The 23,935-nt window shown below is 40.5% G+C and overlaps 1 protein-coding gene across 1 annotated transcript in view; it reads right to left on the bottom strand.

Annotated features, from left to right (window-relative positions):
• The window catches only part of RAB18 (RAB18, member RAS oncogene family), a 31,872-nt gene extending 19,378 nt beyond the window's left edge, over positions 1–12,494 (bottom strand). Inside the window, exon 1 of the mRNA XM_075587661.1 lies at positions 12,285–12,494. Within this exon, the coding sequence (XP_075443776.1) occupies positions 12,285–12,352 (68 nt within the window). The 5' untranslated portion in view covers positions 12,353–12,494. The remainder of the gene's footprint in view (positions 1–12,284) is intronic.
• Positions 12,495–23,935: the final 11,441 nt, after the last annotated feature.

Genomic DNA, 23,935 nt, shown 5'->3' with positions numbered 1-23,935 from the left:
ACAAATGCATATCTGTCCTTGGCACCTCTTACACATACAAAATGGATTCCCCGCTACAGCTTAGTGATGTGTATAGTGAGGTGCTCACTAGGTAAGGTAAGTATATAAGAACACGAGAACAGAAAACCTAGTTTGAGAGCACTATCACAATAAGTACTTGATGAATTGATTAAAATTAAATTTTTATGTCAATAAAACAAATATAAAAGACAGGGTATTAAAAAGAAACATCTATAGTGACCCGAATCGAAATAGGAGCACTGTTGAAATGCTCTCGATCTTGTACTAAGGTGTGTTAATTAAGACTGGTTGTGTCTTAGTGTAAACCTATATACTGTGTATAGGATAGCCTTATGGTTCAGGCACAGATGGTGAGGCTAGGTGATCTCACTAGATCCCTATGCGTGGTACCCTATATTTTTAATACCCTGTATTTTATATTTGTTTACAGACATTAAAATTGAATTTTAATCAATTCATCAAGTAATTATTGTGATTGAGAGCACTCTAACGAGGTTTTCTGTTCTCACACATGTAGTGTGTGTGGTCTTATCGCAACAAAACCAGATACCGGGACGTTATACTTTAAGATAGGTCATTACCGGATATCCTCAAGTCTTAATACATTCATTCTTTCGTTGAATACTTTCATATAGACAAACCCCCCGGACCTTGGAGAACCCTCCAGAGAATGTTTTTGAAAGTACCTCTAAAAAAGTGTCCTGTTTACTTGGATGTCAGAGGGCCATATTATAATCTTATCTCTGGCAAAACAACTGCCCTTATCTCGAGATTCTATAAACCCCATACAACACATCTTGTACGACACTGGGAATTGAACCAGGTTCCCCTGCTTCAAACTCAGTGCCAGAGTCAGTGTCTTTATTCACTGAGCCGATCCTTCTCTCCATAAGTGAAAACTCAATAATTAAGCACTCTGAAGTTCTGGACAACCCAGGAAGAGTCTTGACCCATCATAAACCCAAAATATTGTATTTGTAAAGACAAAGTGTTAGCACAAGATTGATTACAATACATAATATTCCACACCATTTTCCTTACACAAAGTAATGGAGCTTCTTATTGAAAAAAGTCAGAAGATCTATTTAATTGTAAAATTAATACTGTATATAGCTTTGCTTCACCTCTACATCCATTCCTGCTAATGAAACATCTCCTGTTAGATCTATTATAAAACATACAGTCACTTCCTTAAGTTGTCATTATCCTTCCAACATCTAATACAATGTGTTACTCTTATAAAAGTATTCTGTGATTAAATGGTTTCTTATACACAAATAGACAAAATGATGTCATGGTGAAGGCAATGCTCATCAATTATCCACATTCCATAAGCAGAGAAAGCAATTTCGCTTGTCTCACCACAGTGTGCTTCAATGGTAACAGCGTTTGTGAATCGGCTTATGCCAGTTAAGCTGTTGGCCTTCTCACATTCTCACTGGTTTCTCCTATCATTTACCACAAAATGAATCACTCTCCTAGTAACTCACTACATTACAGCCCATGTAACAGGCAGTAACACAACGAGCCATTGGAAAGAAACGGAGAAAACTGGTCTGTCCCACCTGAAGCAATATCAGGTACAAACAAGCATTTATATTGATATGAATAAGGCAGTTGTGAATTGTGTTTCATCTCTCTATTAAAATAGGGTGGGATATGTTAATGTTGACTTCTCTGTAGATGGATGTTTCCATTAAAGCTGCAGTTCAGTCTTTTTTTTTAATTTATTTTTTTACTTCAATAGTTTCATGTGTGCAATCTCTAATTACCTAAAGAACTGTATAGCTGCAGGTCAATTCGTTCTCCATGTATTGATCGGCGAAATTTGGTGACATCATTAGAGCTGGCATATGTTTTTCTTCTGCTTCTGTCACTCAGTGGAAGCTCATGAATATTCATGAGCACTCCTGCACTGACATGTTCTAGAGGGAGGGCAGGGCTGACAAAGGGGTGTGCCAGAGCTTGTGACAGGACATGAAGGGGCAGTGCCTTAGTAAATGGCTGTTAAAATAGAATACATGAAAATTGGTCTTTCAAAGTTGTTGTTTTTTAAACAGAAAATGCTAAAAGTATTTTTTCTTACTACAGAACTGATTTATTAAAAAAAAACACACAAGCAGGATATTGCCTGAACTGCAGCTTTAACCAATGCCATGTCTTTTGAAACAATAAGTAATTGAGTCAGGGTACGTGAAATCCTGGTTTTGTCAGCTAATATTAAAGGGGATAATTAGAATCAGCTGTTTAAATAATTAAGCAGATCTTCAGGGGTGAGTTTGATAGGCCCCATCCTATATAAAGATCAGAAACTTTGCGAGTTTAGTCTTCACCATACAGGTGTGTGGAAATAAGTCTTGCAGGGCTGACAAAGGGGTGTGCCAGAGCTTGTGACAGGACATGAAGGGGCAGTGCCTTAGTAAATGGCTGTTAAAATAGAATACATGAAAATTGGTCTTTCAAAGTTGTTGTTTTTTAAACAGAAAATGCTAAAAGTATTTTTTCTTACTACAGAACTGATTTATTAAAAAAAAACACACAGGCAGGATATTGACTGAACTGCAGCTTTAACATCACTATTGCTACAGTATTAAGTTAACTAGAACAAAGGAGGCTTCAACTTCGACGCCGTTTTTTCCCATTAGAATATTAGAAATAATTCAGATATTGGGAAGTTATTATAAAGAAAAACAAAAAGATGACATGGTTCACATATGCTAGCTTCTAATTGTCATGATCGTTTGGGCACTCCTTGATGCTTACCTCCCATATCTAAACATTCAGGGATTGCAACTCCTGCCTTCCATTCATGGAACAAGGAGTATGACTTCCAGAATGTTTAGTTATGGGATGTACAAGCAAAGACTGGCAAACTATCCTGAAAAGGTGAAACTATTCAACATGTATTACTTGTAACATGGTCTGTCTGAAACGTGCAGACCCATATAGGATAAGAGAAAACTAATAGGTTAGGGAAAAGCCTAACAATGTAAAGTCATTAAGGAGAGTTTCCATTTACAGCAGGGACTCGGAGGTAGAAATGTTATGCATCTTGTTCCTTCCACCCCATGAAAACATCAAAACTATTCATGCCCCTCCCTGCCAGGTAACCAACTAGGAATGGGGAAGGAAAGGGCACTTAATAATTTACAATTTTTATATTACATAGAAAACGTTCAAAACGGTTTAAAGCAGCAAGACATGCAACAATCTTATGGGTTTTTTTTAATATATAAAATCAGTTCTGTAGTATGATAGTGACTTATTTTGAACTCAATGTAATTTTAATTAACTTTAAAGCATCCTTTGACATCTATAGCAGGTTTTAGCCAACTCCCCTAGCAATGCAACACCTCTGCAACCCTTACTTGCCTGTTTGTGATAATTTGCTGCCAATGTCTTCCCAGCAGTTTGAGCTGTAAACGGTAATAATGTTATCTTAGTAATATAAAGGATACATTGTAGCTGCTGAGTTACACTGAAAGATTAATTGAAACTGAAAAGGCAGCTACTATGTATGTTGGCCACACAATCTGGTTTACAACAGGAGCACCAAATGATTGTCAGTTTAGGCAAGAATGTAGAATTATACATTGTCATATGCTCCATACAAACAAACAAAAAAATAATAAAGGGGGGGGGAGAAATTAACTATTGCTGTTATAGATTAGATTTCCAATCACCAAAATGTTACCTTTTAGACACATTCTTTCCACCACTTTACTAGTTGTAAGAGCACTACACCTTGAACTCAGTGACTGAAACCTATGGCCTCTGGAGTTTTCATAACAGAGACCACACTTTCTATGTGAGGCAGAAACACAGCTCATTAGTACTTCAGTAATAACTTTGGGTTAAGTACAAGCTAAATAAAAACCTACATCTTCAATTGTGTGTGTGCGGGGGTTGGTGGTAAAGTATTTTTCCATCAAAATTGAAATAGTTCAAACAGGTTTATTTGCTGAAGTAACTCCCCATGTGTCATTAACAAACAATGGACCGCGTTTCATGTGTTCAAATCCAATTTATTAAAAAAGAAATTCTATATATCCTTTCTGTTGGGTCTCCAACTACAAACTGGTTTTAATGTGAAGATATAACATCATGTAATGCTTGTAAATATATATTTCTGAGTTTAGCATGCTTTTGAGAGTAACAGATGATCAAGCGGTGATATGCTAATATGTATTGAATCTATGCAATAATTAGAGGTTGTTATACATGGTGAAAACTATACAGGTGCATTGGTATGCGTTTATAATGATCCATTTAAAGGCCATCAAAATTTATAGTACGGTTTTATTCAAGACAAAAAAAAATGTGATATAATACAAGCAATATGTAATGGACAATAGATCTGTTTAGAATGTTGTAATGAATGCTTTGCCTAAGAAACAAAATCAATGATATTTACTTATGCAAATCTTGACTCCAACATGTCAGCTTACCGCTTAAATGTTATTCTAAGAAAATTAAAATATCTTGCCAGAACATCCCTGCCAAGAGTAAGTACCTCACTGTTATAAGAATTATAAGGAATGTAGCAAAAATTGCAAAAAGGTCAATCAAATAACCAAAAATGGATAATGAAAAAATAATTGCAATAGAAAGCAAGATAAACCCTAAAAAGTTATTTAAGTACTTTAATAACAACAAAATTCAGAAAAAGAAAAAGTATAGGACCCTTTCAGTGTGAGATGGGCAGGCAGATTATTGGATATAAGGAAAAAGCAGGAGGTATTAAAAAAATAATTTGCCACTCTATTTACCAGGGAAGAATCAATTTCAATAGTAGGTTAACTGAGGAATAAGTTCATAGACGGCTTGAAGTAAATAAGGCACCTGGTTCCGATGGCATGCTGTACATTCAAGAGTTCTTAAGGAGATAAGTTCAGCAATAGTCAAACCATTACATTTAGTTTTCAAAGACTCCATTTCCACAGGCTCAGTACCAAAAGATTGGCGTAAAGCAGATGTTGGTGCCTATATTTAAAAAAAGGGAGCTAGATCACAACCGGGGAATTACAGACCTGTAAGCCTAACATCAATAGTGGGGAAGCTACTTGAAGTAGTAATACGGGATAAGATTCAGGAATACCTAATGGAAAACAAAATTAGTAATAGTCCGCATGGATTTATGAAGGATAGATCATGCCAAACTAACTTTATTTGTTTCTTTGAGGAGGCAAGTAGGAATTTAGACCAGGGTAACGCAGTTGATGGTCTACTTAGATTTTGCAAAGACTTTTGATACGGTTACACACAAGAAGTTAGTGTACAAAATAAAGGAAATTGGACTCAGTAAAAATTTATGCACCTGGATTGAAAATTGGTTGGATAGACAGAGTTCTCATAAATGGAACTTTTTTTTTTAGAATGGGCTAAAGTTGTGAGTGGAGTACCTCAGGGATCGGTACAGGGTCCACTGCTTATTAACTTGTTTATTAATGACCTTGAGGTTGGCATGGAGAGAAAAGTTTCCATCTTTGCTGATGACACTAAATTGTGTAAGGTAGTAGAATCAGAACAGACGGTAATTTCTCTCCAGAAGGACATGGAGACTGGAAACTTGGGCATGTAAATGGCAGACGAGGTTTAATACAGATAAATGTAACGTTATGCATTTGGGAAGCAAGAGTAAACAGGCGACTTACAAATTAAATGGGGATACTTTAGGGGAGTCCTTGATTGAGAAGGATTTAGGAGTGCTTGTAGATAGCAGGCTTAGCAATAGTGCCCAAAGTCATGCAGTAGCTGCAAAGGCAAACAAAATCTTATCTTGCATTCAACGGGCAATGGATGGAATGGAAGTAAAAATAATTATGTCCCTTTATAAAGCATTAGTAAGACCACACCTTGAATTGCAAGCACAATTTTGGGCACCACTCCTTAGAAAAGACATTATAGAATTAGAGAGAGTGCAGAGAAGAGCCACCAATTTAATAAAGGGGATGGACAATCTAGAAAACAGATACGAACCGGCGCCTTCAAAAATATCCAATTAGCGTCCAAATAGACAGATGATATTGGAAACTTGATGTAGTAGTCCAATCCTATAAGTCTGGACTGGTTGGATAGCTTTGTGAATAAACGCCTCGTAATATGTGGGATTTAAACACAGATTCAAATCATAGTGTATACTGTTAACACAATGTTCACCAACATATACAACATATAACAAACAGAAAACAACATACAATGAACACTACCAAACAAATAGTTAAAAACAAAAAAAGGCTGAAAAACCAGGCAAGCTAATTTATTAAAATAATGCAATAATAAAAGGACAATTAAGTTCCTTAAAATAGAGAATGGCGTGATGCTGATGGTCTGGTGTTAAAACCAGAATCCTAATCACAAGGTTGAAATAATCAAGAAAGTCCAACTGTGGCAATAATCTGCCATTATCTCCTCCGTTGCAGGGGAACGTCTGCAGACACGTACTGATGCCGCCCGAGCCTTCTGTAGCTGCACTCCGATACAGGACGTGGGCGCCGGGGAAGAAAAGCCTCTTAAAAGTAATCAAAGTTGGGAGGTGTATACACCGTGCTTGAAACGCTGCGCATGCTTGACTCCAAAATAGCTGTGACCTCTGACCACAAGCGTTTCATGTGCATCACTTCCTCAGCGGTATAACGATGTTTGGTAGGTCCTTGTACCCATTCAAAGGCTATGATTGATTAAAGTACAACCAAATCAACTAACAGCAAAATTTCAGCCCGACAAAAATAAAATTTCACAAAACTACAAAACAGTACAGATACAACACAAACAAAACCACTGACAGAGCAACAATAACATGATAAAACGGCAGTAACAAATATGATCCAAATGAACATTACTCTCTGATCAAACAGAATATAAACCGATACATGACACGGGTACAAGGACCTATCAAACATCATTATACCCTTGAGGAAGTGACGCACACAACGAATAGGGTCAGAGGTCACGGCTATTGGAGTCAAGCGTGCGCAGCGTTTCAAGCACGGTGTAAACACTTCCCAACTTTGATTACTTTCGGCACATGCGCAGTGGTAGTAACAGTTGTGCGCCTGAATGCTGTATGGGGGAGACAGATCAAGGAGACAGGACATGCGCAGATTGCCGCGTGCTGGATGGGGAAGACGGATCAACGGACTGTAGGCGAGTGTTGGTTAGGGCAGCCCAACAGCCTCATCTGCCAGCACGGACGTCACTTCCATAACATACTTCAGAAAGGCAATTTGATGCCTGCAAAGAAGTTTCACTTCAAAAAGACCTGGCAGATTAGCCAAGGCGAGAGTGGCCTGCATATCCTGGGATGTTACTCTGGGGTTCTTTGTGACTTCCTAGATGAAGTGCCAGATTGTTCTTGGAGAGATTTTCGGAGGACCACTGCTCTTGAACTTTCTCCATTAGTCGACCGGCAGTGGATTGGTGGAGTCTCAAATCCTCTGAAATGGTTTTGTAACCCTTTCAACACTGATGAGCATCAATAACTGCTTTACTGAGGTCCTCAGAGATTTCTTTTTAATCGTGGCAAGACTTATTTCCACACACCTGTATGGTGAAGACTAAACTCGCAAAGTTTCTGATCTTTATATAGGATGGGGCCTATCAAACTCACCCCTGAAGATCTGCTTAATTATTTAAACAGCTGATTCTAATTATCCCCTTTAATATTAGCTGACAAAACCAGGATTTCACGTACCCTGACTCAATTACTTATTGTTTCAAAAGACATGGCATTGGTTAAAGCTGCAGTTCAGGCAATATCCTGCTTGTGTGTTTTTTTTTAATAAATCAGTTCTGTAGTAAGAAAAAATACTTTTAGCATTTTCTGTTTTAAAAAAAACAATTTTGAAAGACCAATTTTCTTGTATTCTATTTTTAAAAGCATGCTTGTTGCTATAGCAACCATTTACATTCCCCATATTTAAAGATGTCGCCAAACTTTGCCGATCAATACACGGAGAACGAATTGACCGGCAGCTATGCAGTTCTTTAGGTAAGTAGAGATTGCCCACATAAAACTATTGAAGTAAAAAAAAAAAAACTAAAAAAAAGCCTGAACTGCAGCTTTAATATAATATAAAATAAACCCTATTGAATATTTAAGAATTTTTTTTATTCAATAAGCTTATCATGGAAAACTATTGCATTTCCGTAATTATCATTGATATTATATAGATGTAGAAATACATATGTACACAGACAAATCTTGTTTGAAATAAAATAGAGCTTAAGTGAATTAAAAAAGGTCTTTGAGGAACTGCAGCTTTTAGAAACTACATTTAGAATGTAAGCAGAATGCAATTTACTAGTCCGTTTGACAACAATTTGTACCCATGACATGTTGCTGGTCATAAAGGCAGCAACATTACTTAACCAGAAGACTGATACGGTAACTCTACTGATGCAAATTTCATGGGGCGTGAAATACCTTCCTGAAGTTTCATGTAACAGAAAGCGCTGTGCCACCAGCATACAACAATCTATTTTCTACAACACAACTACAGGAGCTTTCTCCCTCCCTTTCTCCCCTTGGCCTGCCTTTCTCTCCAAAATTAGATTCATGTATTTTTCTTGATCAAACATTTTAGCTCCTATGATGCCAAGAGGGCCGCTGTGTACAGCTTTAAATTCTCCTAAAGACATGTTTGCTGTATTGCTAATTTAAGTTATACATCAAAGGGCAAACATACAATGCTGTAGCAGCTGACACTGGAGGGCAAAATCAATATGGATCAATATGGATCAAATGACATGGGCTGGTGTGTTGGGGCAAGTTTACGTCATCTTTAAAGCGTGCAAGCACTAGAGGACTGGAAGTTAAGATTTTTTTGTATAGTGCAGCAATGTATTTGTTATTGAGAAGAAGTGCTTTCTACAAAACATTTCCATTTGTCAAAATATATTGGAAATAGAATGCTTTTAAAGCAATCACCCATACCATACCTCTTCCATTTTTACATTTTGCTTCAGAATGTTCACCATTTACAAATCAGACATTAAAGCTTATTGTTGAATGCCTCATAATTTAAAATAGATTTATTGAGAGTTGTCAAATATTTATCAACGGTTTTAAGCCCCCCAACCCAAATTAAAGCTGCAGTTCAGTCTTTTTTTTTTTTTTTTTTTTACATTTATTTTTTTTACTTCAATAGTTTTATGTGTGCAATCTCTAATTAGCTAAAGAACTGTATAGCTGCAGGTCAATTCGTTTTTCATGTATTGATAGGTCGAAATTTGGTGACATATTAAAAGCTGGCATTTGTTTATAATCTGCTTGACTGGCAGTGGAAGCTCATGAATATTCATGAGCATTCCTGCACTGACATGTGCTAGAGGGAGGGCAGGGCTGACAGAGGGGTGTGCCAGAGATTGTGACAGGACATGAAGGGGCAGTGCCTTAGCAAATGGCTGTTAAAATAGAATACAAGAAAATTGGTCTTTCAAAGTTGTTTTTTTTAAAAACAGAAAATGCTAAAAGTATTTTTTCTTACTACAGAACTGATTTATTAAAAAAAACACACATGCAGGATATTGACTGAACTGCAGCTTTAAATGTAATCTCTCCCAGACAGAAAAGTATTGCAGAATGTAATGGTAAATGCTGATTGGGATGGAAAAAAAATAAAATAAAAAAGGGAAGGTACTTACTGCAAGAGCTACTAAAGTAGAGCGATAGCGAGCAGAATTCCTCTGCAAGATATTATGGGGTCAAAGTGTGTTTACCATGTACTGCACATCTGTAGTAACATACCACATTTTCTTATTAAAAAGAAAAGACTGTTTCAGTCTCAATTTCCTCATGTCTGCCTGTTTCTCAACTTTTACTTGGCTCCCCAGCCAAAATATGAATTTAGATTAAGAAGAATTCCTAGCACCACAATACAAAATCAGGAAACTCTTGCAACATCGGCGAACACATCAGAGGCATCTATATATAGTACTGACTGGTACAAAAGGCCACATGTCTAGTCAAGGAGTTGGATAGCTTTCAATTAACCCTTTGTTGTAAATTGGGGCACCAGGGTCAATAAAACATGCTGCATGTTACTCCAGTGGATATTGGGTAAAAGGCAATCCAAGCGGCACATTAAAAACATTAAAAAAATGTTTTAATACACACAGCCTTTTATTACCTTTATTGAAAACGAATTATGTAAGCCACCAGTTGTTTTATTCTCCTGTAATTGATCAGCAAAGATCCTGCTTCCCAGGCTTCATTAAATGGCTTCCTCTCAGTTCAATCAATCCTTCAGTCAGTGTAACTCAGTAGCTACAATATATTCGTATATTACGAAGATATCATCTATTGTCACAGATAGCAGCTCAAACTGATGATTAAATCCAAGGGTAATTTAAAAGTCAGTAAATGCCAACAGAGCCTCAATGCTATGGCCAATATTCCACGATCCAGCTCATAATTTCATTTATTTGGTCCACTATATGCAAAGAGAAATACAAAATACTTTCATTATGTGGAAGAGCTGGTATTCACAACATATGTATTTCCTGCCAAAGTAAACCAATACCCCCCCTACAATGTAGTTAGCTGACGTCCACCTGACCCTTAAATGTTTATCCTCAAGTCTTAGTGCAAACCCACAAATAAATTGCAGTACTGGAAACATATGTTTCCAAAGATTATTTTTTAACTGGTTTAGCCCACAAGGGTGTCATAAACAAATGACCCTAGATAATTAGGTAACTGTTCCTTCTTGAATTTGTAGAAGAATGCCAGATCATTTTAACCTCCGTTGTTAAGGGGATCAGACCTTCTGTCTAAACATTCTTAAGCTTCCACATTACAAACAAGAACATAACCTCCCCAACTACTCTCACAGCACAGACAGGGAGTACTAACATGAATCAAGTTATACCCTGTTGGTAGAGATGCATTTAGCACCATCTTCCATCAACCCTCAGTTCTTAGTAGGCTCTGGATTTTGCTACATATGACATGAGTAATGATTATCTCTCGCTCTCTCTGGGGCCAACATAGTAGAACAATGGTATGGAGTAAATACATTGGGTTGACCACAGGGCTTTCTGGTGTATTCAAATGGTTTTACACTGATATTAAATATTGCATTTACATTTAGCTTCCTGACTATTTCCAAGCCCTCAACTCAATAAGAGCAATTACATAATAAAACAAGTAGTTGGTGGATAATAGTGAAAACATTAGATTTAAATAAGTAATTTGGAGGCTTCTCAGAAAGGAGAACATGCTTGTATTGTTGATTTACCCCTTTGGTGATTTGGGGGTTTAGTCACATAGCCGTCTTGCTCACAGGACGTCTATTCACTTCTGCGTGGTAAACACACAAAAATTGTTTTCTATCCGACACACACTGCTTTTTAGCTCTCCCTAGCACTGAACAACATGTTATCTTCTATTGCCACATCAGCAGGGAAGTTAGCAGTTCTTGGGCCTCAAAGGCTGAGGGGGACAAGAGGACCTGAGTGCAATAAACATTGGAGGGGATAAGTGGGAAGAAGAGCAACCAATAAGAATAGCATTGGGGAGAAGACAGCAGCTCAGGGGGGAAATCAATGGAAGGCCAGGGCATTGGGAGGGCAGCGCCAGGGATAAAGGCAGAAGCCGGTTTGGGGTCAAAGGGAGACAGGCGCGACAGGTTGGGGGAATAGGAGTGCTTAATCACCAAAGAGAAAAAGTGAGAGAATAAGGCCACGCTTATAGTGCTGGCGACGGCGACACGACCGATGATGTCGCCACCAGCGAAAGTTGTAATTTGATGAGACTGTAGCCAGCGATGTCACCAAAGGGGGCGGGCCGCGGTCTCTGATTGGTTTAGAGACAGTCACATGTGGCAACTGTCACTAAAAAAAAAATCAAATAGACCCGGCTTCCAAATTTCAGACGCTCCGTCACGCTTGCTATAAGTGCTGGCGACGGAGTAAATTGATTTGTTTTGGAGCGACGTCGCGTCGCCATCGCAAGGCACTATAAGCGCAGCCTGAGATAGCTGGGGGCATTGTCATTGGAGTGCTGGGAACAAGAGGAGCTTGCTGGGGGCATTGGTGGGGGGGAAGGGAGCAGCCTGTTGGGGTAACCGAGGGGAGGAGGCGGGGGCATTATTAGTAGAGGAGCTGGCTGGGGGGGGGGGATATCATGGGGAAGACACGCCCCTGTACGGGTCTTTCCATTCCTGGTACAATAGTGACGGTCACTAATGGGAGACCCGCAGTGACGCGCGCACACAGGCCCCGCCAGCTCGGATCACACGGACCGCCAGCCCCAGCCTCACCTGGACTTGCCCACCCCGCTCTCTCCGATGATGAGGATCTTGAGGGTGGTCAGAATATCCTCCTCCATCCTTCAGCCGCCGGTCCGGCACTGCGCGCTCCCGCGACCCCTTCACCCAGCGAGCTGTTGTTGTCTTGAGTGTCACAAACTGATCAGACAGGCTGCGGGCGCGCACCCGGCGGACGTTCTTCCGGCTTCCTTACACTCGTGCACGCCCACGTACAACACTCTGCGCGGTGGCGGGGGCGGCGCATCTATTGTATTGCGTTGTATGAGGTGCTGCGACTCCGTTTCCGGTGACACCTGTGATAAGAACGGAGGGGGCGGAGGTGTACAAGTACTGAGGCGCAGTGATATGTAGAGTGAAGGGAGAGCCACGTAGGGCTGGAGCTCTGTAACGTATGCTGTGTGTAGAAAGGTTAAAGTAGTGCAATTCTACGTCCAAAAAAGTTGCACCCTATTTATCAAAGAAAAAACCCAATTGCAATCAATATGATTTTTCTTTTATTACATTTGGTGTTTGTACAAAAAAGACAATTTCAATGCAGTGTAAATTTATATATATGTAAAACTGTTTCTCCCCTTCCCTCCCCTCCCCCCCCAGTGGGAGATAGACGCTTCTGCTACCTGTGTGTGGTGCAGATACCTGTTAGGCCTCGGCCATGTTGCCTGCTTGCTGGCGGAAGCGCGCTAACGCGCGCTCCCACTCAGCACTGAGCCTCTACAGCCGCAATTAGAGCGGCTTTAGTAGGGGCTCACCTGCGCTTGCGGAAGCGCAGGTCTTAGGGGAATTTAAAATTCCCCCGCTTGCCGGCGCGAGAGGCCGGTCACGTGAGCGGTTCGCCCAATGAGGGCGAACCAGCTCCGTGACGTCACTGGCCCGCCCCCGGCCAGTGACGTGCCCGCCCCCTTACGGCGAGCAGGACAAGCAACCGCAAGGCCAGGGAAAGCACCCGCTTTCCCTGAGCCTCAGCGCGCATCAGCACGCCAGCGGTAAGCATGTCCGAGGCCTTAGGATCAGGAGAGCTGAGTTGGATCTGCGTTGGTATGGAGATCAGGACGGGCTTAGGTTCGTTCTCTGTAGTTCTTTCACTTGGTGGTTAGCGCATCAAGCCGTAGTGGGCTCCAGGGTGTCCAGAGACCAGGCCCCACTATTGAACATGTCTCCCTCCTAACCAAGGACTGATACTTAGACTGAGTCCCCGCTGGCGCTGAACGCACTCATGCTTGGAGAGCGCTCCAAGCATGAGCGCCGGGTGTCCTGCATCTACGGGAGGGGGAGGGGCATTGCGGGTAGTTGAGCGCGCGGGAAAGTATAGGTTTTTTTGTTTACTTAAGCGTCGAGTGCGGGTGAGCTTGTGTGCGTGCACAGCGTGAGCGGGGACTTACATATAGCTATATATGTAAGTAACCGCCACACGCTCAGCGCAAGCGGGGACGCAATCTTAGGAGTGTACTGAACAAGGGTCTTTATTGGCATGCACCCAGTGCAGATGGTTCCATACAGCGATGCAGAGTCTCAGAGGTTTCAGGCCTCTAGATGGTAATTGCCCCTGATCTTACAGGGCATCTGTGAATTGAATCAGATGCCCATAGCAGGATCCGCGGTGATCACTTTAGTGGGCACCGGACCACTTGGGCATCCGGGCGTGTTGATAAGGGCGCACGGGCACACAGCTTCTGTGGCAGGGAAGACAAATGAGACCGTGCCAGTAGGGGTAACGGCTCTTGAAGGAGGCACACATACATCCGGTGGCATTGGGCTGGCAGGCCTCAGATAGTAGGTGCCACAGTGTGGACACGGCGCTTCTAGACTGACAGGGCCACCAGGCAGGCGACAGTGCGAGCAGAGGCATCGAAAGTATATCTGTCCGTGTACACAGACCATCAGGTAGCCACCTGGGAGCGTGTAGTTGGAGACTTCCAAGTCTTCAGCAGTTGAGTTGGACGCCATGAGGTAGTCTGGATACAATCGTTTAGGCTCCTCTCTCCGACTTAGCTTAGTTATGAATGGTATACTCGAGCAACAGGGGAACTCCTAGCATGGAACCGTCTGATTGGTTGCCATACTCTTCACTCCTCCCCTGGGTGAAATTTAGAGGTGGGGCTGTTTGCTTTAAGATGGACGTGACTCAGGATGAGCCAGTCACTTTGGTTGGCGGTGCCAGCATTTGGCGCCGAAAGGATGCAACTCTTTTGTAGAGCTTTTGCAACTTTGAATTTTCAAACCATGCGGTCCCGTGTTCTTGACGGGAGCGCTATTTTGTGACAAATGCACAGGCCACCATGCGGTGGCCGCTATTTTAAAGACCTTCCTTACACTCGGTCCCTTTGATCTGGACGGGGAACCACTTTTCTTAGGTTGCATATATTCTGAGGCAGAAGTTACCTTCCAGTTAGGCAAAAACCCCTTCAGACGTTTGGACATGATAATTCTCATTCAGAGTGCCTGTGACTCCCTGTTCACCCACAATTATTGGCACTGCGGTGGGTCTCTATACGGAGGTTCAGGCACCTGAGTAAGTCCAGGCACCCCTCCTATGACCCCCTGCTGCAGCCATCAACGGGTCTCGGCAGAATCAATTAGATTCTCTCTTTATACAACTCTCAGTAGAGGTGATGCACAAGACACCTGGGTATCTTGGCAGAATCCCTTGGGAGTATCCGCAGTCTCCTCGATTGATTCGATTACAACCACGGACACCATGGGCCAGGACCTCCCCTTGGGACTCTCTCTCTAAGCACAGTCAATAGAGGTGGTGCACGAGTTACATGCCAGTAGGACACATGGTCCTTGACTATGGGCAGTAGGGATCACAGCAAAGTTCTTTACAGTTTGCTTCACTAGGGCAGACTGGACTATAGCTCCCTGGCGGGGAAATTGGTCCCTAGCTATGATAGGCCGGGGTCCCCTATACACTATATCTAATCCCCCTACTCCCTTTTGGCATTCTGTCTGAAGCGTACTCTCGTCTGTACCTTTACTTGCTGCTTTGCTCTTACTGTAAAAGCCTGCCCCAATCTCAGCAGCGCCTCCAATTGTAGCCATGTTCCCCTCCCCCCTTGGGAGATGCACAGCCTCTGCTACCTGTGTGTGGTGCGGATACCTGTTAGGATCAGGAGAGCTTAGTTGGATCTGCGGTGGTATGGAGATCAGAACAGGTCAAGGTGGTTAGCGAAAAAAGGAAGAAAAACAGTGCGCAACTACTACTGATTAACACGTGAAAAGAGGAAACAGTGAATTATAAAACTCAAATCTCCATATGGTGCAAGTGACCAAAGTGTTAATAAATGAAATATATGATCTTGTAAGGGAACTAAATAGCGTCTGCAGCCGTCGTGAGGGGTGGTCAACACCCCTAGAACTAGGAAAATGAAACAAAAAACACAGCGCACAACACTAATAGTGAAGTGAGTAATACAAAAATATTTATAATAAAAAGGTTAAATGTTCTGCGTACATCAAGCAAGAATATAAAAGCATTATGAAAATATTGAGGGGGTTACCACGCTGGAACCAAGAACCACAGGTCAGCGTCTCCGCTGGTAACTTCATGCAGGTAGAAAGTGAAGTGATCCGGTGATCCCAGGTCTGCAGACCACCCTCGGGTCTAACAGCAGTAAAGAATGTCCTTAATGTCCTTTGTGAAGCAGTGTGGGTATGAGGGGCTGGTACACTTCCAGTGTGGAGTTCTGAGTGTTCGCCGTGTCCCTCACTCTCCCCAATGCTGTCAGCGCTTCCGATCACGTAACCCTGGTGTGCTGGTCACTCACTGATGACGCAGCTCTCGCGGGATCTTATCCACGGACACCAGGAGTCAGTGTGTTAAGGTGCAGTGGACAGAAAGTGTTTAGGCAGACTTGCAATGGAAGAAAATAGATGTAGCTAGTGTACAGCTATGAGGCAATCATTCAACGCGTTTCGTAGCTGAACGGTACTTCAGGAAAGTTACAGAGGTCCCAGGCCTCTGGATAGTGATTGCCCCTGATCTTACAGGGCATCTGTGGGTTGAATCAGATGTTCCCCCAGCCCAAAGGCTGAAGGTGAGCACACTCATCCGGCTATGGGAGAGACTCACAGCTCTACTACTCTCTCTTACTCCTCCAGAGCAGAACTGACTAAATTTGTCACTCCCTCCTAGGAGGAACCAGAAGGGGCGGGATCATGGGCTATACCTATCCAAGATAGGCTTTCACAGGCCATGAGTCACCACCACACTTCTGTCACTCATAAGAGGGACATGAGGGGGGTCAAAAAGCCCATAGATTAACCAGTCATAGCCTAGACTGCTAGTAGTTACATGACAGGCAGGAGAGATAGGCCAGAAGATACAGACCATGTTATATATGTATACAGTTGTGTGAAAAAGAAAGTACACCCTCTTTGAATTCTATGGTTTTACATATCAGGACATAATAACAATCATCTGTTCCTTAGCAGGTCTTAAAATTAGGTAAATACAACGTCAGATGAACAACAACACATGACATATTACATCCAGCCACAGCATTTCAATCAGGTTGAGGTCTGGACTTTGACTGGGTCATTGCAACACCTTGATTCTTTTCTTTTTTAGCCATTCTGTTGTAGATTTGCTGGTGTGCTTGGATCATTGTCCTGTTGCATGACCCAATTTCGGCCAAGCTTTAGCTGTCAGACAGATGGCCTCACATTTGACTCTAGAATACTTTGGTATACAGAGGAGTTCATTGTCGACTCAATGACTGCAAGGTTCCCAGGTCCTGTGGCTGCAAAACAAGCCCAAATCATCACCCCTCCACCACCTTGCTTGACAGTTGGTATGAGGTGTTTGTGCTGATATGCTGTATTTGGTTTTCGCCAAACGTGGCGCTGTGCATTATGACCAAACATCTCCACTTTAGTCTCGTCTGTCCAAAGGACATTGTTCCAGAAGTCTTGTGGTTTGTTCAGATGCAACTTTGCAAACCTAAGCCGTGCTGCCTTGTTCTTTTTAGAGAGAAGAGGCTTTCTCCTGGCAACCCTTCCAAACAAGCCATACTTGTTCAGTCTTTTTCTAATTGTAACACACAAAAGAAGGATAACCCCGAAAAGGGTTAGTATGTACCCCACACAACACAACAAAGGAGTATAAATGGATGTCCTGTTTATGACAGGAAGCTACACTGCAATAACGGATGTAAGGGTGGTGCTGACTGGGATTGTGTACTGTGATAAACAAAAGAAAGAAAAGCTCCCTATTGTGTCGCACTAGAGAAAACACCCTTAACTGAATTAAAAATATTATTTATTAATGAATTAATTAAAATATATTATTGCAGCGAGATATACAATGAACCAAATAATTAAAACAAATTAAAAATGAAGGAGGTGTCTGTGTGCTATATCAAAACGACAGTTTGGATGAGGGAATAGCTATTAATCACTATCTTTTCCCACGGTTATATTATTAGACTAGCCGTGGTAATAGCTATTCCTATACAATTATAAGTCGTCAGATAACTACTCCTATATAACTGAGAGTGTTGATGATTGAGGGGGCTACTAGCTCTGTATGTCAATAACAGTGTTTGTATGTGGGGTAATGATAGGACCAATGTGAGGTCTGCTCAACCAGGTGTTAGTCCACACCTCTATATACACATACACAGTATCACCAGACCACCAGGTTCAGAAATAACTGAGCCTGTAGGTCTGTCCTGGTGAACCACTTGACAAGTAATAGCCAATTACGCCTATAGAATGAATATAAAGGACATAGACCTCTTAGACCACAATCTTAAAGTCTGACACTCAAATTACAGAAATATATAGGATCTAGTCAGAGCGTTGTGCTTCCCATGATGAAGGCTCCGAAACGCTCTGACTGAAATGAAGCACCAGACCTCTCCGACTAGCCTGCGTACCTGGTAGTGGCGCTGAGCCTGCCCAACATATGTTTCACCTCTGTGGCTTCATCGGGGGCAGTTTCAAAGTGTTCCTGATATTTATATGCATCTATCGCCGTATCAGCTAGTTAATGTCAGGCGCTAATTGGTCCTATGGTGTCGCGTCATAACCATGCGTCGTATTGGATTACATAAGTCTAATGTGCCCTGATTGGTCGTTCCAGATCACCTGATCATCTACAACAGTGCTGATTGGTCCGTGTGTACCCACATTTAAGTTTACCTGTCTTCGTGAGTTGATTACATAAGCCTAATGTGCCCTGATTGGTTGTTTCAGATCACCTGACCATCTACAACAGCGCTGATTGGTCCTTGTCTACCCACATTCAAGTTTAACTATCTTAGTGAGTTGCTATGGTCTCCCAAAATGCCAGACACTGATTGGTCTTCCGTGACGTCGCATCATGGTCGCGCGTCATCCCTCATGCAAAAGTGGGCATGTAATACGTATACAATAATTTCCCACCATCACCTGACTGCCTGCGAGGTCCGTGATTCATTGATGTCACTGGATACTCATATGTGTGTATTGTTTACATTTCTGTAGCTGTCAAAAGTGCGTGTTGATTACTATGCATAGGAATAAAGGATTATTCAACCCCTTTGTTTATTATGTGTTACTCCAACCAGTTCTAGAGTATATTAGTGGCAAAAAAGAGGGAGAAAAAACGGAGCACTAATCCACACCTGGCAATGCCAGAAAAACTTCAAGGATGCGTTCCCGTCAGTAAAAGCTTATTTTAATGGATCATATACCAGAAAAAAACACACCAACGCGTTTCAGACTATCTCTAGTCCTTTATCAAGGTGAATGGTTTACTTACCCCCTTATGGTGTCATTTATAGTTAAAGGGAATCCAGGCACGCCAATCGCAAACACTTCCGCAATTCACCACGTGATAGGGACGTCACACGTTATCACGTAGGATCGCGTCATAGCGTTAAAGCATTAAAGACTAAACAGCGCGGAGGGGGTGCGGCATAAAGACAGGACCACTAAGAAAACAGTTGATACCGATCGATAGCGCTACTCTCCCAACCGCGCTGAGTATAGAAGTCAGAAACGCCGGACAGTGTGACGTCATCACGTAACGTGATGAGACGTGCTAGCGTACGCGTGACGTGGATCCCAGTAGAATAGAGAAAACTTTATTAATTAAAAAAAATCAATGACAAACCAAAAAGGGGGGCAATATCAGGGAAAATAGAAAATAACATAAATAACAAAACAAGACATAATGATTAATTAAAAATGATTAAAAGAAATACGAACAACCTTTGATATTGGTCAAAATAGTAATCGAAGGTAGTGAATTGGGCAATGTATTTTTAGGACAATAGAAGAAATGCATATAGATAAAATTCATACATTATCATACATCCACAAAGCCCAATTTGCATAGAAAGAGAAAATGAGACTGGTCGCAAGCATATAATTAATTAATCATTTCATGATAAACATATAAATTATCAATTGCATTGTATAATCAATAACTATATATTTTTTTGTGTATATAAGTTACAATAATCCATCAAACAATTGAAAAAACAATTGAAAAATTAGAATATACACATAAGTGTACATACTCTGTACACTGACAATCCATCAACTGCTTAAGATTGTGACAAAACATTAACCAAATGCTAAAAATAGCAATGATTAAAAAACAACAGTAGTGCTTGAACTAAGTATCATAAAGAAGGGGTCCTATGTCCCAGTCTGAATTTAAACCAATTGGGGCACGTGTCTGTAGTATGAAAATCCAGTATAATTCTCTTTTATTCAAGATGTTCAATCTATTGCCCCCTCTGATTGGGCACGTTATATGCTCTATACCTTGGAAAGTTAAATTATTCACATTGCCGAAACTGCAATTAGTAAAATGAAGGGATACTGGGTGGTTAGTATCTTTTTTAGCAATAAGACGTAGATGTTCTAGGATCCGAACCTTTAAACATCTAATGGTTCGTCCTATATATTGCTTACCGCAACCACAACTAAGTAAATAAACCACAAAGGTGGTGTCACAATTGATAAAAGATTGTATATTAAATGATTTCTTTGTCTTAAATGAACTGAATTGTGAGGTCTGTTTCATGAACTTACATGCATTACATTTGGAACAAATGTAACTTCCTTTGGGTAAAGTGTTGGTAGACATTGTATGTGAAGTAAACATGCTTGCAGAAACATAATTGGCGATTGTTTTTGCCTTTCTGAACACGAACCTAGGGCCCTCTTCAAAGATTTTTTGTAAAACCGGGTCTGCTGCAAGCACTGACCAATGTTTTCTAACTATGTTTTTAATAGTCAGGGCTTGATTGTTATGTTGTACAATAAAATACGGTGCTTGAAAAACTTTTTCTTGACATTTTTTGTTATTCTTATCCAAAATGACTATTCTATCCATCATTTCTACCTCCTTAAAGGTTCTATCAAGTTCTACTCTAGAATAACCCCTAGCTTCAAAGCGTTTAATCAGATCAAGGGATTTATCCATAAAATCTTCATGATTAGTACAAATTCTTTTTAACCTTATCAGTTGGCCTTTGGGAATGCCTTGTATGAGTGACTTGGGGTGGCAGCTGTCAGCACGCAAAAATGTGTTTCGTGAATTTATCTTACGGTATACAGTTGTAGTAATATTTTTTTGTATATCAATAAGTAATAATAAATCCAAAAAGTGAATATGGTGAAAATCATAATTAATAGTGAATTTTAAATTGAAATCATTATTATTAAGGTGCTCAGTGAATAATAATAGTGAGTGCTCATCCCCATTCCAAATAAAAATAAGATCGTCTATGTAACGTTTATAAAAAGTGATCAAGTGTCTAAAGGGATTTCTTTCTCCAAACACGTGGATCGACTCCCACCAACCTAAAAAAAAGGTTGGCGTAGGAGGGGGCAAAACTAGAGCCCATAGCGGTACCACGTGTCTGGAGAAAAAAATCCCCATCTGGCTTACCCTCGACATAACTTCCTTATACACAGTAATACTGCATGAACATGGGCTGGCAGCTGTCAGATTTTATCTACAACACTCTGATTTGTCACCTGCACAGAGCACTTTTATATTAAACGCAATAAGATTTTTACTAACTCACAATTATTTTATGTTTGATGGGGATTTTTTTTTGGATAGAATAGTCCTTTTGGATAAGAATAACAAAAAATGTCAAGAAAAAGTTTTTCAAGCACCGAATTTTATTGTACAACATAACAATCAAGCCCTGACTATAAAAAACATACTTAGAAAACATTGGTCAGTGCTTGCAGCAGACCCGGTTTTACAAAAAATCTGTGAAGAGGGCCCTAGATTCGTGTTCAGAAAGGCAAAAACAATCGCCAATTATGTTTCTGCAAGCATGGTTACTTCACATACAATGTCTACCAACACTTTACCCAAAGGAAGTTACATTTGTTCCAAATGTAAGGCATGTAAGTTCATGAAACAGACCTCACAATTCAGTTCATTTAAGACAAAGAAATCATTTAATATACAATCTTTTATCAATTGTGACACCACCTTTGTGGTTTATTTACTTAGTTGTGGTTGCGGTAAGCAATATATAGGACGAACCATTAGATGTTTAAAGGTTCGGATCCTAGAACATCTACGTCTTATTGCTAAAAAAGATACTAACCACCCAGTATCCCTTCATTTTACTAATTGCAGTTTGGGCAATGTGAATAATTTATCTTTTCAAGGTATAGAGCATATACCATGCCCAATCAGAAGGGGCAATAGATTGAACATCTTGAATAAAAGAGAATTATACTGGATTTTCATACTACAGACACGTGCCCCAATTGGTTTAAATTCAGACTGTGACATATGATCCCTTCTTTATGATACTTAGTTCAAGCACTACTGTTGTTTTTTAATCATTGCTATTTTTAGCATTTGGTTAATGTTTTGTCACAATCTTAAGCAGTTGATGGATTGTCAGTGTACAGAGTATGTACACTTATGTGTATATTCTAATTTTTCAATTGTTTTTTCAATTGTTTGATGGATTATTGTAACTTATATACACGAAAAAATATATAGTTATTGATTATACAATGCAATTGATAATTTATATGTTTATCATGAAATGATTAATTAATGATATGCTTGTGACCAGTCTCATTTTCTCTTTCTATGCAAATTGGGCTTTGTGGATGTATTATAATGTATGAATTTTATCTATATACATTTCTTCTATTGTCCTAAAAATACATTGCCCAATTCACTACCTTCGATTACTATTTTGACCAATATCAAAGGTTGTTCGTATTTCTTTTAATCATTTTTAATTAATCATTATGTCTTGTTTTGTTATTTGTATGTTATTTTCTATTTTCCTTGATATTGCCCCCCTTTTTGGTTTGTCATTGATTTTTTTTAATTAATAACGTTTTCTCTATTCTACTGGGATCCACGTCACGCGTATGCTAGCACGTCTCATCACGTTACGTGATGACGTCACACTGTCCGGCGTTTCTGACTTCTATACTCAGCGCGGTTGGGAGAGTAGCGCTATCGATCGGTATCAACTGTTTTCTTAGTGGTCCTGTCTTTATGCCGCACCCCCTCCGCGCTGTTTAGTCTTTAATGCTTTAACGCTATGACGCGATCCTACGTGATAACGTGTGACGTCCCTATCACGTGGTGAATTGCGGAAGTGTTTGCGATTGGCGTGCCTGGATTCCCTTTAATTATAAATGACACCATAAGGGGGTAAGTAAATCATTCACCTTGATAAAGGACTAGAGATAGTCTGAAACGCGTTGGTGTGGTTTTTTCTGGTATATGATCCATTAAAATAAGCTTTTATTGACGGGAACGCATCCTTGAACTTTTTCTGGCATTGCCAGGTGTGGATTAGTGCTCCGTTTTTTCTCCCTCTTTTTTGCCATTCACATCCATTTGCAGGCGGAGGCACAGTTAACCCGTGGATTTTGGATACAGCTGGACTCATTCCTCATCGTGGACATTCAATCCCATGTGAGTCTTTTCCAATTTACCCACAGTTTGTCAAGGACTTTCATAGTGTTTTCCATTTCAACAGTTGCTTATATTACTGATCACCGGAAGGTGTATTGCTATAATTATATCCTTACTGCTTTGCCTTGTAGGATTATAGTGTATCAGTTTGCAGCTTTTGGAAACACCACACATACGTCTTTATTGGGTTAATTCCACTCCACAGGACTTCATTTATATCTAACACTGCTGTTTTATTCAGAGCACCATACAACGCTTTTTTCTAGAGTATATTAGAGCTGATGATTTCAAGAGCTATGTTGGTGATCAAAATAAATGGTTATACAATGAATGGTTAGATCTGGTTGGTCTAAAACAGGAGGAAATGATCAATGGATACATATCTACTAGGGGTATTTATTTAGATGATCACTGATGATTGCTCAAGTCCACAGGGGGAAAAAGGAGGACTAACTGAGTAATGTAGATCACACAGAACCCCTATGAGTCATTAGAAATATTCATGAGACTCTTAGTAGTGGGGTGTTAGTAGTGACTCTAATAATGTAGAAAAACAGATATCAGGGCAGGTTTACAAAAAGGGGGTGAAAAGGAAGCCCTCATTCAGGCCACATGGGGTCAGAGTGGATAGTTGGTATATCCAGCGGGATTCTAGTTGTAAAAGTTTTTCTAATTGTACTGTCATGAACTTTAACATTTAACATGCTAACTGAGGCCTGTAGAATCTGAG

Source organism: Ascaphus truei, chromosome 2, assembly GCF_040206685.1.
Source record: "Ascaphus truei isolate aAscTru1 chromosome 2, aAscTru1.hap1, whole genome shotgun sequence".
Lineage (NCBI taxonomy): Eukaryota > Metazoa > Chordata > Amphibia > Anura > Ascaphidae > Ascaphus > Ascaphus truei.
The sequence above is the reverse complement of the archived record's forward strand: the minus strand, read 5'-3'. Positions and strand labels throughout refer to the sequence as shown.